Here is a 16,116-nt window from a genome sequence, read left to right as displayed (position 1 = left end):
GGTGCATATGTCAGTCATAAGACCATCACGTTCTAAACTCAATGTGAAAACATTTGCAACAATGTTATTAGGCAGCAGGTCTCTTGATTTGTAAATTTAGTGTATAGAAAATGAAGTAAGCCCATTAACACATTTGTCTATTTACACTTCAGTTCAAAACTTCAACGTCAGGTTTTTGTCCTTAGGGTTGCATTTATTTGTTCATACTGTAAATTCAATAATACTAGGAAATAATATTAATAATAAAAAAAAACTTTTATATTAGAATATATTTTAAAATGTAATTTATTCCTGTGGTGCCAATGCTGAATTTTCAGCAGTCATTACTCCAGTCTTCAGTTTCACATGATCCTTCAGAAATCAGTCTAATATGCTTTCTTGTTATCCATGTTGAAATCTAATTAAATAACCTCAGAGTTACTGTAATATATTAAATATGCAATACAACAACAACAAAAATAAATGTTATTGAATACACCACAAATGTAATAACTCTTCCAATACATACAGACACATTTGAACATAATATTCTTTTAATAATCCATGTGGATTTGCATTTTATTACAAAGATGAATTATAATTCATTTTCAATTCATATTAAACCACCAGGACAAACGGGTCATTATGTTCAACAAACCTGAGATTAAAATTCATTGAGCAGCCCTGACATTGGGCAAGCCTAGCAATTTGAAATAATTTTCGCTTGTAAAATGCTTTTTCTATGTTCATGTGTTAACGTGTGTTACCATTTAGAGTCTTTAATCATCAACATAACTTTTCATGTTTAAGTGCAATAAGACTTTTCAGAATCAAATACTTTGAAAAATAAATGACACTTTCACTCAATGAAAATGTACCTCAAGCCAATACATCCTATTTATGCCAAAAACACTCACTTCTGCTAAGGGATATGAAATTTAAGACAAGTCTCTTGTTAGGATGTGCCTTGATTGACATCCACTAGAGATGCACAATAACAATAAATCTGCACTTGATAATTTGGCAATTAATTTCAGTCTGCAGGTAATTTCAGAGCGACAGCAAGGAAGCAAGCTGTTTTTGAAAAGAATGACACTGAAGGTTTCTACACCATATTAGTGTCTCAATGACACAATAATCAAGCTTTACATAATTAAGGAGAGGAATCTGGTCCACTTAAAAACATTAATTGCACTAGCCAAATTATCACCATAAATATTTAATAAAAAGGCATTGGTCCTAAAAGAGTCATTTGATAATATATAAAATCTACATTAGTTTTCATAGAAGTTCATTGAATTAAATAGTATGAAAGTCTACATGAAACATACCATTTTCATGATGTAGCTGCAAAACAGATTAACTAGTGCATGTAAAACAGCTCTCCTAGTAAAACATTTAAAAAACATTGTTTCCTGAAATGAAGTTGGTAAAAGCTACTCTCTTCGGAAAAAAAAGTGGCACATTCTCAGCCATATAAAACTTTTATAGTGAAAGGCAGCATAAGAACATAGATAAAAACATATCTATCTCTGAAATTCTATATTCTCCTCTCCTACACTCCTACACTAACCTTTCATATCTAATCGATAATTTTTCGCTCCCATTTCAAGCTCACCACTGCTGATCTTCGTCAAAAGTCAACAGTGCAAACCTGTTGTCCAAAGCATTGTCTGAAGAGGTCATTCCTCTGCTTCTGTTGCCCCTCCTTCCTCCCCCACTGCCCCGCCCTCTCCCTTCATTGCCCCGCCCTCTCCCCCCGTGGCCCCTCCCTCTTTGTTGTGCAGGTCTCTGCCCCTCTCCTCTACCCCTGCTTGCTGCTGCTGCTGCTGCTGCTGCTGCAGGACCCATCAATGCCTCGAGCAGGATGGAGTAGAGCTGCCAAGCAACGGCGTCCCCTGCAAGCAGAGACTCACACTGGCGACCCCCTCTTATGGCAGCCTCGAGACCATGCAGCAGAGTACCACTGAAAACCCTTTGAGAAACACAGACACCAATATGATCAAGTAAATATACTGTACATAATATACTTAAATTAAAATATACTTACAAAACACTTCAATTATATATAAATAATAAAGTAATAATACCGTAATACACTTTTAATAATATTTTTAATATATCTGATCATATGAATTATGCAAATGTATATTTTTTATATATTTAATGTGATTTATCTAAAAATATTACATATTAACATAAAATTATTTTAAAAATATTTTAAATTATTACTATTACTTATATACATTTATATATAGTGTATTACTCACTCAAAGGCCACTTTATTAGGTCCACCTATTCAATTGCTTGGTAACACAAATTGCTAATCAGCCAATCACATGGCAGCAAATCAATTCATTTAGGCATCTAGATGTGGTGAAGATGACTTGCTGAAGCTCAAACCGAGCATCTGAGATTGGGGAAGAAAGGGGATTTCAGTGACTTTGAGCGCCCCATTTTAACGATCTAAACGCAAAGTGTAAAGCACAAGGCGCAGGTGCACTCAGGGCGTGTCCAAATCCACTTTTGCTATTTTAACGACGGAAAAACGGTTGGCGCGACCGGGAACATGATCTAAACAGGTTGTCCCTATTCTCTAAATGAGTAATGGGTGTTTTTAGGGCGTAACGTGCAATAAACCAATCAGAGTCTCATCTTCCATTCCCTTTAAGAGCCAGTTGCGCTCGTGCCACGACGGATTTGCAACTATATTCTACAACTATAATCATATTTGTATAGTATTTTTGGACAAAACAACTATATATTTGGTCCATAGATATTACCAACAAATATGATTATAGTTTAATTATTTTTTTCCATATAATATAATCTTTTTAGGGCAAATCTGATGAATGAAGAAGGTGATCATTTATTCAAAACAGCCGATGAAAACTGCCCTACCAGGCACATTGAGGTTCAGGTAGCGGGAAACACAGTAACTGGTTCAGGAACAACGCTGCCCACATACATGACTGCCACTGGCTGAGCAAATGGGCCAAACCCAGATCAAGGCCCCTCCTTTGTCCTGGAATGACCCTTAGCTGAGATAATCTCTGACATACAGAAGCAGAAGCTTTGCTGCCAAATAATGGGTCTGCATGACAGAGAGAGCAAAACAATATATGAAGTCGAATAGATTGTATCTACAATTTATGTCAATTTCTCAATATATTTTTTCTCAAACCAATAAAAATTAGTAAAAAAGGGATCAGAGATACCATTAGGATGGGCCCTTCTCCAGCAGAGATCCCCATACACAAGTCCCAACAATATGGCCTGCAGTAGATGATGACTGGCCTTTGGTTTACAGTTGTTCATCCAGAAATATGTCACACACACTGGAAGGCAAAGATGAGGGGGTAAAGGCTGTAAAACACTGTCCATCACACCGAGTGTTCCCAACAACACCTGCAGCCTTACTTGTGCAGACGCCTAAAATACAAAACCAAAAGGTATATTGGTTTAACAATATACAGACAATATTTATATGCAGAAATAGTTTCTCACCCTGTCAAGTGACGCAAGAGTCAGCGGTGGCACACAGTTTGGTCGGTGAGCCTCCACTGTGTTTTTCTTGAGATTCAGTTCTTGTCTGTCATACTCATCAACACATGGGACGTCACATTGCTGTCCTCCTTTACCCTGAGATTGTCTTCCCCTTCCTCTTCCTCTATGGGTGACACCCTGTGGCGTCTGACTATCCCGTCTTGCCTTTTCAAGCAGAAGGCTGTAGATGGTCTTTCGGATACTCAGTGAGCTTGTATGACTGCTAGGCAGGTGACTGTTCTCCACCTGTGCAACCAGCAGAACCTTCTGGTGTACAAGCACATCCAAGACAAAGGACGAAAGCCTACCCGATGCAACCATCCTTAAAAGCCATTCAGGTTGAGAAACAAGTGCTGCTGGGAGCCCCTGGGCATCTGGAAGTGCAGGTTGGGGACTTGAGAAGTACTGAGCCAAACTGCTACTGTGAGGAAGCTGGTAGTCCTGGATTCCTGCAGAGAGCTGCGTACGTAAGGTTCCCTTCCGTTGTTCACCCAAAATCTCCAGGACTTCATCCTGAGCAACTACTGGGCTGGTAAACTGAGACAGCCACAGCAAAAAGCCTTCGATTCGAGGACTGGAACTTTGTCCGTACCTCCGACCGGAGGGTACTCTTTCGAACTCCACACGGCTGAAAAAAACCTCGGTTATTTTAGCGGGTGTGTAGTCGTTCCCGATGACAACAGCAAATAGAGGGAGGAGCTGCTTGTTCATGTGGTTGAAATGTGAGCAGAAGCGGTTCACGGTGAAATGGCGTGCAGGGATGTAGCGTTCTGTAGCCTTACCGTTGACGTTATTCCATTGAAAGAATGAAAACGGGAGGTAGCCACCTTTGAGGTCGAAGATGTAGAAGTCACTGTCATTGGTCAGAACTGGACATCCCCAGTGTTTGGCAAGAGAGGCTATTTCAAAATCAGCTTCGGAAATGCATTGAACGAAAGGTATGCCAAGCTCTGAAAGGACCTGTTTGAAGACTTCACATGTAAGCAGAGGGAGAACGCAGCCGTGCGATCCTCGGGAAAGAGCATTAGCCTGTCGAATCTTGCTTTGGGCTCTTTCCTGTAGTGTCTTGAACTTCTTGTCTGTATGGTCCATCCCACCATCTAACACGACGAACGGCTGCACTCTGCATTCAGAAAGCGCTGCAAAAAACTGTCGAACCAACTCCACAAATGTGTCATAGTCTCCACCCCGTGCCTGATCCAATCCAGAGTTGAAATATAATCGAAAATACAAGCTACACCCATCAATCACAAGGCGGCAGTCTCGCAGTCTCATGTCTGTGAAGAACTGACGATTTCCTTCCACAAAACTCGTAAGTCCGTGAACCCCCATGATGCCACAGAAATGCTGCAAAGAAAACATAAAATGATACAAAAAAATGGGACAGTGAATTTTCCCCCCATTTCCCCAATACTGGAAGATTCTTAATAACAACCTGTGTGTGTGTGTGTGTGTCTTTAAGACAGTAGCCATGCATTTGTGTTGTGTCTTTTTTTGTTATTAATTTATAATCATTTAATCAATGGTTTCAAGGGACATTTGTTTTCAACAGTTAGAGATAAAAGAATTTCATTTCAAGGTTTTAAATGCCACATGATGATGCTGTGAAGCAGTAATTTTCCCACTGATTTTGTTTTGGTATAATAACACTTGTTGGATCTGTGCTGGTCAGACAAAGTCCAGACAAAGTAGGGATGAAGTCCAGACAAAGTCTGTGCATTGAAACATGTGTCACCAAGATTCAATTAATCCTGCTCAATGTTTACAATCATTACTTCAACTCCTTCTCCTGGTATTACTGCTCAGGCTGATGGAAGACTTTTAGTTAATACTGTTTTGAGTATCAGACAAAATTAATTTTTGTTAACTGGTTTTGGGTATCTGATAAAACTCTGCAAGCTGGTTTTGGATACCAGACAAAAAATATCTTCTGATTGGATCTGGTTAATAGAGTGGAATAAATATTTCTGGAATAGCGATTGAGTAAACATTTTTGGCATGGTTGGCATGATCTAACATCACTATGTAATCACTTTATTTCATGTGACCTACTTCAGATTCAACTGTCTGGTCATGTGTCCTTTGGCCTACAATCCATAACACTGCAGAATGTAGACTAGAATTTATATATAAATATTTATAAATATACATAATATATACTTATTTCCTTTATATATATATATATATATATATATATATATATATATATATAAGGAAAGGAAATGTCACATTAATAAAGTAAAGTTGCTTGATAGTTGAAGTCATAATTTTATAAAAATCACAGTGGAGATCTACTTAAGAACTCGCTTTGTAGATCAATAAGCTACATGCATAAAAAATCTATAAAAATGTGCATCAACATTATTAAACTATTTATTGTGCTTATTATGCTTGTGCTGTCACTCATCTTAGTTCATCGCGATCTCACAAAGATACGTTGTTATTATCAAAATTCTCTACGCTACACGATTACTTCAAATAAATCAGCAGCTGTAGGTGTCTGATCTTTCACTTCTCAGCGCTGCAAAAACACGTTGAAGTTGAAATAGAAATCGACATCCAGAGCGCAAAACATAACGCACTGGATAGTTCTGCAAAATCTGCAATAAAGTGCCATGAATACAGCTTTAACTTAGGGAGTTTTTGATTTAGTTGTAGAACCGGGCCTGCTGTGACTGTCTAAAGGCAGAGGAAGTGTCTGTCTGCAAAAGTTATAAATAAACCAAACATAGTGCTGTCCATTTTATAAAACAAGCAACCACTACAGTAATGTCTATATAGCAGTTTTTTCCAGTACTGAATTTTAAGCAAAGGTCTCTTAACATGTTTTACTTACCAGAATGTTATCAGGTGTTATTCTCTGTATTTTCTTCCCGCAGATTGACCCGCCTCGTGGTTCGTCACTTGGGCGTGACAGACTATTTTAGCGCATTAGCGCCACCTGCTGTTATGGAAGAGAGCGATGTTGTCCCGCTGTGTAAAGCGCAATTTATTGGTAATTATTAAATCCTTACAATGTATGGAAGGACAAAGCTGCAAACCGGTTAATACCAGTTTATACAGGAATTTAATGTGTTAGGGGAGGAAAACAAGAAAAATCATACAACGCGATACTTTTAAAACAGCGAGCGCGTTATTTTATATTGTTCATATTAATATTAATAATTAACATTGTTCAGAAGGCGTAACCAGTTCTTTGTCGACCAGTGTATATTTTTATGAGTAAAAGTTACTGATCTATAATATATAATCATTAAATAGATCAGTGGTAAAAGTATACTTAAATGTTACTTTTCTGTCTTTCCATTTAAAATCACAATCTTCTTCAATGTATGAAGACGCCAAGATCTCCTTTGTGTAGTACAGAATAAAGAAAATGGGTCGGTACTCCATGGGGCAAGTAAACCATGACAAAAACAAAACAAAAATTGTTATACATATATAATAACAATGAATAAATGAAATATTTTTTTATGAAATAATATTCTCCCTTTAGGCCAAATAGGCAGGAATATGAAAGCCCATTTTTAAATGCTCTTCCATACAGGAACATAAGTAAATAAGCATCAAGCAAAAGTAGTTTGCATTTGTGTTTACTCCTTTTATTATGTCTTTGCATTGAGAGCATCATGTGCGTTTCAAATAGAACTTCCATTTATTTTTATCTGCTCCTGTTTTGTTGTGTTCCTACAAAATTATGTTTTTATTCACCAAGACTACCCCCTAATGCAGCAGTACCACAGACCTGTCTAAATCACACACACACACACACACACACATATATACACACTCTCTGATTAACACAAGAACTATCACTCTTCCTTAAACATAATATACACACACATAGCATGTCATATGTAAATAATAATAAAAAATACTTCTTGTGTTGAGCTCAAAAGGGAGGAGGAAAGACATGGGTAGCATCCCAGAGAGCATGTAACAGAACTGAAATGCTATGATTCTTCGGCAGTATGAGTACATCTCTGCAGAATACACACAATACAACACATGAATAAGGTAACCAAGTCACAAAATATGAAGATAATATGAAAGGCCTTAAATGGAGATCAAGAATCAAGAGTTTTCAAGTTGGGTTTGTTCCATGTTGGCGTGACATTGTTATCTGTGAAAACAGCATAGAGCTTTAAACAAGGATTTACTAAAATACAAAATGACTGACTGACATAGCTGGAGAAAAAGCTTTAGACAGGTCCAAAGAAATGAATAAACAACGGAAAAACAGACACCATCTGTTCATTACAGTAGCATCAGATTGAATGGCAGCTGTATCGGGGGCAGGCTGGTGAAGAAGAGTTTAAAGGATGTATAAGGAAGGACCAGAGATGCTCACTGTCAAACTGGGCTGTTGGTGAAGATGCACTTGTTATTGGGCGAATGAGTGAAGGTTTAAGGGGAAGATTATAAATAATAGGCTCTGAGGTTTTATGTAAGGCTCCAGAGGGTTCAGGGAAAGGGCTAAGGATGTAAAGACACAAGGTGCTCGTGTTTAGATAAAAGGGTGGACAGGGTCAATGGCATTGGGAGCTGTGGTCTTGTTCTCATACTAGAGCAGAAAAAACAGTTGGACAAATGATGCGCTATGATAAAGGAGAGGGTGAGTATAAGGAAAGAGGAAGTGTGGGAGAATCCTGAGGTGTAGAGACTGTCGTCGGGGTGGCTGGTTTGCAGGACAGTGTGTGAGGGGTGGCTCACTCTGTGCCTGAGTGCTGCTGAGGGGTCCTCGGGGAGAGCTCCAGGCTGCCCACAGAGATGCCCGAGTCCGTGCTTTGGCTGCGGCCGCTGGCGGTGCACGGGTCCTCGTCTGGCTCCGCCTCTTCCTCCTCCTGCAGCCACTGAAGTTCTGACTCCTGCAAGGGGAACGACCGGCGTTCCCATGGCAGCGCAGCCTGCAAGTGTAAAAGAAGATGATTCATTGAGGTTATTAAACTCCAAAACACCGGGTTTATTATATGCATATATATTCTCTCACAATGTAAAGAATATTCAGCATATATATCTTTCAGGATTCACAAATAGCCCCCAAAAGAAGACTCAATGATTTAACGATACATGGAGAAATAGAAAAAGGCAGACTTTTTTTTTTTAACTACAGGATGTTCTTCCAACTAAATAATTGCCATGGTTACATCAATAATAAAGTTGAACAGAACATTAAGTCCTCCTCTTCTCTCTCTCTCCTTCTTACACACACACACACACCTGCTGTTCATCCTCAGCCTGGCTGAAGGGATCCTCCGCTCCAGTACAGAAGGGACTGCATGGCGAGACATCTCCTTCTGCAAAATGACTTTGCCTGGAATCTGGAGAGCCAGGTGTCTGCTCCAATCCCCTGGAGCTCTTCCCATCCCCATGGTAGGAGGAAGAAGATCTGAGGGAGGAAGTCAAGCAGAGACCGCAGCGTCCTGCAGTTTTGACATGCTATACTTCATCTAAAACTATTTTAAAACTACCCACTGTTTTATGGCCACATATTGATTGAGAGAGTGCTTGAAATAGGTGTACGTTTAAGCTTCAGTACCAAATTACTATCTGTAAATTTTAACCTAGATTCTTGAAGTTATTTGCTAACTACACAAATACATATTTTATGAAAAAGTTGTGATGTGACATTACATTAACCATTCATGCAATCTACTTCTAACTTGTACTGCAGAAATTTGAGGTCTGCAAGATGTTTGTTAATGGTTTCTGAAAGAAGTCTCTTATGCTCACCAAGGCTGCATTTATGTGATCAAAAATACAGTAAAAACAGTAATATTGTGAATTACTGCTTATTAGCTTTAAAATAAAATATCTTCTGTTTTAATATATTTTAAAGTGTAATTTATTCATGTGACAGAAAAAATTATTTTATCAGCTATTACGCCTTTTCAGGAATCTTTTAAATAAATTTTTTTGTAATATTATGAATGTCTTTACTATCAACTGATCAAATTCAATGCATCATTGCTGAAAAAAAAGTAATAATAATAATAAATATATATCTCGATCCCATGTTGTTAAAAGACATTATACTGACACCCTTTTAAATATTCTCCATAACATATGCCTCTCACCTGCCCCGGCGACGTCTGCGCGCCCAGCTCCCCCACCGACTCCTCTCTCTGCTCTCACACACTGCATGGCGCCTCAGAAACAAAGCGTCTGAGAGATCCTCCACCTATACAAACATTGCAAACAAGTATTGTCATACTAATACAGTGATAATTTTGAATGGTCGAAAAAAAATACATAATATCGAGGCAAAATACCAGGTATGTTTATGAGAAAGCATGTAAAAAGAAAAACTTGTTAAAGGCATACACACCTCTCCCTCCTCATTGTCCAGTCCTTCCCCATTGGGCTGGTACTGGGTGTTATTGTAATTGAACAACAGGGCATGTGCCCCTTCCTGATTTTTAGAGAGCGCTGAGAGAGAGTCCAGCTCCCTCCAGCTAAACACATGACATAGGACACACATTTTTCATCAACGGTAGTGCTAGACTTATAGATCAGCCAACAATTTAAGACTATCAGGATCAGTCAAAAAAATAAAAAATAAAATAAAATAAAAATTGCTAGCTTGGCCAATTAACAGAAGTGACAGCTTCTCTCTCTCACATACCAAATCTACTAAAAGCCATGTCAACAATGACAATTATTTTTTTTTTAAGTAAATGTAGTGTAAAAAAAATAGTTTGTTTAATCATTTCCTCCCAGACGTTGTATATGTACCGCTCTTGTCGGTCACTGTTGCACTACATGCTTATGTAACTAGACTGGCTCCAGTTTGGTATGTACCTGTTATACTTTATAAACGATGGGTCACAAGGAAACAGTGGATACTTGGCACTGTGTTTGAATAATTGATGGGAAATTACTTGAAACCAAAGCCACTTTATACAATGGCTATCTGACAAAAGAACAACATGCTTCAAATGTTAAATGTTTATTATGTAACCGCTCATTCTTGTCATATTTTTGAGTAAGTACTAAGTACATCAGGGATAGGCAAATCCGGTCCTGGAGGGCCACTATCCTGCAGAGTTTAGCTTCAGCCCTCATAAAAACTCACCTGCCTGTATCTATCTAGTAATCCCGAAAACACTGATTGCCTTGTTCAGGTGTGTTTAATTAGGGTTGGAGCTAAACTCTGCAGGATAGTGGCCCCCCAGGACCGGAGCTGCCTATCCCTGAAGTACATATTCATTGTTGTGGTTTTGTGGGTCAGGTGGCATTATTTGTACCTTGGGGTGATGATTTCCTTGTATTGTAATCTTTGTACTCGTGCTCCTAGTCCAGCCAGGCCCAAAGGCATCACCAGGTTGTCGATGTCAAATGAGCTTTCTGCTCTCCTCCTTCGCAAAGGCTGAGGTACAAGAGAGAGGTTTAGGAAGCCATCCTCAACACATAGAATTGTGAGCTGCTGGCATTTTGCTTTTTTTTAACCAGATGTACCTGAGTGGGTGTGTCTGTCATTGGGGACAAATCTAGAGCTTGTGGATGAAGACAGTTGGGAATAATCACTCCCCTCTGACTTCTGCATCCAGCACCACCTACAAAAGCAATTGTGTTACTTTCTTGAAAATGGTTCAAGTATTTTAATCTTTTTGCTCAACAAAGTTGGACTCTGTTTCCACAAATGATTGGATGGATAGGAAGTTCAGAAGAACAGCATTTAATTGTAACACTATAAATATCTTTACGGTTTAATGTTATCGGTATAAATGTGTTTACTGCTGAAAGAAAGTCCTAATTTATTCATATTCATATATATATATATATATATATATATATATATATATATATATATATATATATATATATATATATATAAACTTACTGTTACCTTCAAACATTGAGCAGTAGTGTACTACAGACTGTTTTTGTGTGTTGATATAAGTGACAATATATATTTCACCCACCAGGTGTGTTAAATAAAGGAGGCAGTGCGTTGGGCGGACGAGGACAAACTAGTCTCCTCCTCATTCTCCCAACTTGTCCCTGGCCCCGTCTCCCTGGCCAAGAGGACATTGATGACATGTCTGTCCACTGTAGTGATTTATGAGAGTGGTGCCCGGCCAGCGGGCGTATCCCACAATGCAGTGCAAGGGGTGAATCTGCAATGGAGGAAATTCAAAGTATAAGGACACTAAAGCCACACTTACACACACACCCTATATGTAAATTCGACCTTAAGTATATATAATATATACATACATATATACATTATATTATTATCTTTCAATATTATAATTTTATATATTAGTATATGAATAAGAAAGAAAATTCCACAATGTCAACAATCGTAAAATGAAAGCATACTTTCAAGGACACTGATCTAAAAAAAAAAAAAAACATTTAAACAACCTTGTACAGTTTGTACAGTTGAAATCCAAGCTAAATATAGATGGATTTAAATAATATACAACTTAACACAATTCTGCGCTTACACACAGAAAACAAAAAAACCAATAATCTTGAGATTATACAGAGAGAAAATCCTGATTTCACCTGATGGCATTGAGAGGACAGGGTGAACAGACATATCGAGCCAGGTCTGACGCATCCACAGATGCTTGATGTCTGAGGGGGAGCGAGGAGTAGCACCAGCACATAACACACACACAGCCGGTGGTTCACACCAGCACTGTAATGAAACTGCCTGAGAGGGACACACAAATTCATGAATTCAGCATTGAGTCCTGTTTTATATCTTCTCTTCAAGGCATCATTCAAAATGAAGAGCAGCCAATAATAATAAAAGTTATTGTGCAACAGAAAAGAAGCAACTGACTTCACCTTTGACCCCAGCTCTGTGCAATCTTCCAGGCGAATGAGTCTGTGATGTCGTTGCCAGAGTAACGGTCGAACCCGTGCGGCAGAAGGTGGAGGACTGGGCATAGTTTGTGGAGAGGTGGTGTCTTCTGTCTGCCACTTCCTGTTAGGATCACCAGCAGAGGACAACCTAGGGGGTAGTGCAATAGTACATTAAATGTCAAATCCAAAAATCGACCAGTGTGTGTTTGTATGCAAGTCTACTGACTTGAAGTTGTGTGATGCGGAGGAGGGGTTTGATGCTCTGAGGGGTGTGTCAGGGACAAAGTAAGTGGACCGAACCTGGATGAAACAAAAAAAATACAGATGAGTCAAACCACCTATAATAACTGAAAAATATACAGATGGTCACCCGAAATACCTTTCCCTGTCGAAGATGTGTGTAAAGCTCTGTCAGCGCACGGATCCGATACTCAAGCTCTGATACTTGAGTCTGAAGCCACACCCACCTGCTGCCAAGCCACGCCCTACTCTCTGCCCACTGCCATTCTTTGCCAGTGACACTAAAAGAGAAAAAACTAAATATTGAGTAAATGCATAAAACACATGATCTTGGCGTTGCTAGTGCCATGGTGTACTGTTCAAGCTACAGGAATGCAAAAACATTGCAAGTGGACCATTTTGGAGGTCCTAAAAAATTGAGCATGAAGCTTCTTCTGACCCATTTTATTCCCAACAGCCAGGCGTGAAATGGCTTGATAGCCTCCCAATATGGCAGCCATGAATCAACAGCCAGTGCAGCATGTACACTGCAAAGTACAATGGTGATTCAAAAGGCAACACCAACATGCAATGACTCATCTAAAACTTTTTTACATATGTACATGCATGTATATACAGGCACACTGAGCACTTAAAGGAACAATCTCCCCCAAACTGAAAGTTGTCATGACTTACACACCCATATGTCTATCCAAATCTGTATGCATTTATTTTCTTTGCTGAACACAAAAGAAAGAATGTATTTTGAAGAATGATTATAACCAGTTGTGGTTCCCATTGACTTCCATTTTATGGGCAAAAATACTGAAAGTTTTACACAAAAAAAACAAACAAATGCATACAGGTTTGGATCAACATGAGGTTGAGTAAATGATGACAGAATGTTTTTGGATGGACTATCCTTTAACACTGGCTTATCTTGCTCCATCTTGTGCCTGGGCCTTTTTTATATTTGGCATCTCATGATGGGAAAAAAAACATTACTTAACTCTGGGTTAAAGGTGCTGTAGGGAACTTTTGTAAAATAAATATTTTTTTACATATTTATTAAACCTGTCATTATGTCCTGACAGAAGAATATGAGACAGATCATCTGTGAAAAAAATCATGCTCCTCTGGCTCCTCCCAGTGGTCCTATTGCCATTTGCAGAAACTCCATCGCTCCCGGTAAAAAATAACCAATCAGAGCTGCGGTCCGTAACTTTGTTTGTGTTCAAAATGTAGAAAAATTTATATAATAAGCAGGTACACCATGAATCCATTTTCCAAACCGTGTTTTTGGCTTGTCCTGAATCACTAGGGTGCACCTATAATAAGTGTTTATATTCGGACTATTTTAGATTGCTTCGGGGATACCGCGGCGGAGTAGCCCAGTACCCTTTGTGATTTTTCATAGACATAAACAGAGAGAAGTAGTTCCGGCTACGATGTTCTTCCCGCAAGACGCAAGCAGTTCTGTTTATTAACCGCTAGAGCGTCAAAAGTTCCCTACCGCAGCTTTAAGAGATCTTAACCTGAGGTTAAGCATAGTGATAAAAGCTTACATTGATTTTATTGGCAGCGGTCTAAAGCGACGACCCCCTCTCTCCAATCCCTCATCTTCCTCACTGTCACTGTCACCTCCGGAGCTGCTGGCCGTGTGGTCCGAGTCCAGGGTGCTCTCAGCAGTCCGAAGGATCTCGCTGCAGCTGCGTGCCAGCCTGCTCAGCTCGGCTGAGTTTCTGGATATAGCACTGGGCCTTCTAGTGCAGTTCAACCCCAGCCTCCTGTGTAGGCCATGCAACTGCTGCGTGACATGCCTCTCCACCTGCTTCACCTGTACGGCCTGCAGGCGCCGCCAAAGGTGGTCGGTACGACCCTCCAGCTCTGCCTGCCTGCGCTCGGCTTCACCCTTCACCGCCTCTATTTGCTCCATGCTGGGGCCCTCAGTCCCATGTGCATCATTAACCACACCTGTATGGTCACACTGCTGTGGCTCTGGCTCTGTCCCGTTAGGAGGGCCACTCTCAGACTGAGGAGAAATGATAGAGAGGCCACACAGGGGCTTTTTTACACAATCACGTAGGTCGGGCTCGGCTTGGAGGGAGGATTGCAGTGGGAGGCTATTGTGAGGGGCACCATTTCCGCTGACCCCGTTGTTATAGTTGGCAGAGCTGGAAAGAAAGGAGCGCACCCTGTACAGTCTGACGCGCCCCTTCGCCGTCCTGCATGTGGGCAGCTGGGCACTTTCATCAGGCGGGCAAGTTGCGAAATTAATTTTTTGGGTCGTTATTTCGCAGTGGTTACGACGTAAAGAAGTGCGCTTGAAAGTCTCGGCAGTGCTCGCGGAGCTCTTCACATGAGCTTCACCATTGGAACCAACGCGGGCCGCGGCGTCCGAGCTGCCGCAGTACGTGCCCGAGAAACACACCCTCTTGGAGACTCGGGTTAAACTGCATCCCCTGCGCTTGATGACCGCGGGCTCGGAATTCCCGTGACCACACCTTGCAGCGGCTGTCAACACCGCGCGCGGGGTCTCGGCGTGAGCCGTGTGTCCTCGTCGGGCTCTCGCGGTGCGCACCGGCGGCAGTCTCGCGTTCGCTCTGCGCTCGTCCCTTGTTGACTTAGCGCTCATGAAACACCGCAAGCCAGCTCCTTCATGATCAATATTAATGGTGTTATCCTCGCCCGCTCCAGTGCTTTGTCTACAAAAACGCCCGCGTCCTCCGCCGTATTCCCCCGAATCCGCGCATTCGTCTCCCTCCCGTGTGATATCAGCAGCGCCGTTCGTAAAAAATCCCTCATCGTTCATTTTCTGGGCCGGATCCGCATCGCTGGAGGTGGCATCGTCCCATTCGCGGAACGCCTGGGCCTCGGCTACGCTGCTCTCCCTGTCTGAGCTCCGCACTGGGGCAGCGCTGGTGGCTGTAGCCGCAGCGGCCGAGCTTCCGTCACCGCTGACGGGCTCACCGCAGCCCCCTCCCCCGCAGCAGCGGCTGGCGCTATGCGGACACCCGGCCCCGCAGCTCTCCACTCCAGGCCCGGCTACACTAGCGCTCATTTTATTCCGATTGCAGTAATAATACATCGCTGTGTCGTTGGCATGGCCGGGTGTGACATACAACGAAGCTCCGTTAACGTATTTTTTTCCTTTTTCGAAAGGAAGACGGGCTTCTCTTTTCACCCGTCTTGCCTTTCCCTGCACTGCTGGCTGTCTCCAACACTCCCTGTTCGCACTGAGCATGCGCCATTCACTGGCCCGTCCTTCAAGTAAAGAATTAGGGGTATTTCAAAAACTAGTTCACATTATACATTTGTTCACATGTCCTGGGTTGATCTTAATTGCTTGCAGTATTAAGTTTTTAAGGACACATCACTTATCTCAGGTCGTCTGAACGTCTGGTTTGAAAAAAGTAGTGTTTAAGGACAGCTGCATTTCGACATTCATAACAATGAAAACAACATGATATGATTTGTACTGTGATGGACCCTTTTTTACATTTCTCCGATTTTATTATATTTGTATATGTAGCAACAATTAAAAATAAGAAA

At 40.8% G+C, this 16,116-nt stretch overlaps 2 protein-coding genes across 3 annotated transcripts; both read right to left on the bottom strand.

Annotated features, from left to right (window-relative positions):
• Window positions 1-511: 511 nt before the first annotated feature.
• On the bottom strand, window positions 512-6,491 carry LOC127935768 (protein asteroid homolog 1). Its single transcript, XM_052533926.1, has 5 exons — window positions 6,362-6,491; window positions 3,487-4,872; window positions 3,198-3,411; window positions 2,881-3,073; window positions 512-1,954 (listed from the first exon to the last, which is right to left on the bottom strand). Exons 2-5 carry the CDS (start codon window positions 4,855-4,857, stop codon window positions 1,594-1,596), a joined length of 2,139 nt encoding a protein of 712 aa, XP_052389886.1. The 5' UTR covers window positions 4,858-4,872; window positions 6,362-6,491; the 3' UTR covers window positions 512-1,593.
• Window positions 6,492-7,102: 611 nt separating this feature from the next.
• On the bottom strand, window positions 7,103-15,891 carry LOC127935168 (KAT8 regulatory NSL complex subunit 1-like). Of its 2 annotated transcripts, XM_052532802.1 has the most exons (12): window positions 14,130-15,840; window positions 12,725-12,866; window positions 12,572-12,645; window positions 12,328-12,493; window positions 12,040-12,190; window positions 11,451-11,645; window positions 10,989-11,081; window positions 10,773-10,899; window positions 9,854-9,980; window positions 9,603-9,706; window positions 8,746-8,914; window positions 7,103-8,432 (listed from the first exon to the last, which is right to left on the bottom strand). In XM_052532802.1, exons 1-12 carry the CDS (start codon window positions 15,806-15,808, stop codon window positions 8,235-8,237), a joined length of 3,225 nt encoding a protein of 1,074 aa, XP_052388762.1. In that variant the 5' UTR covers window positions 15,809-15,840; the 3' UTR covers window positions 7,103-8,234. The 2 variants fall into 2 exon arrangements, 1 of the variants encoding a protein (XP_052388762.1); XR_008147997.1 differs by lacking the exons at window positions 7,103-8,432; window positions 9,854-9,980 and having other exon boundaries at window positions 8,766-8,914; window positions 14,130-15,891.
• Between the last annotated feature and the right edge of the window lie 225 nt (window positions 15,892-16,116).

This window comes from Carassius gibelio, chromosome A19 (genome assembly GCF_023724105.1).
Source record: "Carassius gibelio isolate Cgi1373 ecotype wild population from Czech Republic chromosome A19, carGib1.2-hapl.c, whole genome shotgun sequence".
Taxonomy (NCBI): Eukaryota; Metazoa; Chordata; class Actinopteri; order Cypriniformes; family Cyprinidae; genus Carassius; species Carassius gibelio.
This window is presented reverse-complemented; position numbering and strand designations above follow the sequence as displayed.

Coding starts and splice junctions, on each gene's coding strand:
- LOC127935768 (XM_052533926.1), bottom strand. CDS start 4,857: ATGGGGGTTCACGGACTTACGAGTTTTGTGGAAGGAAATCGTCAGTTC. Junction 3,074..3,197: donor GAGAAGGGCCCATCCTAATG/GTATCTCTGATC, acceptor TCTGTCATGCAG/ACCCATTATTTGGCAGCAAA. Junction 1,955..2,880: donor CCTGAACCTCAATGTGCCTG/GTAGGGCAGTTT, acceptor TGTTTCTCAAAG/GGTTTTCAGTGGTACTCTGC.
- LOC127935168 (XM_052532802.1), bottom strand. CDS start 15,808: ATGCTCAGTGCGAACAGGGAGTGTTGGAGACAGCCAGCAGTGCAGGGA. Junction 9,707..9,853: donor TGGACAATGAGGAGGGAGAG/GTGTGTATGCCT, acceptor ATGTTTGTATAG/GTGGAGGATCTCTCAGACGC. Junction 8,433..8,745: donor AGGCTGAGGATGAACAGCAG/GTGTGTGTGTGT, acceptor TTACACTTGCAG/GCTGCGCTGCCATGGGAACG.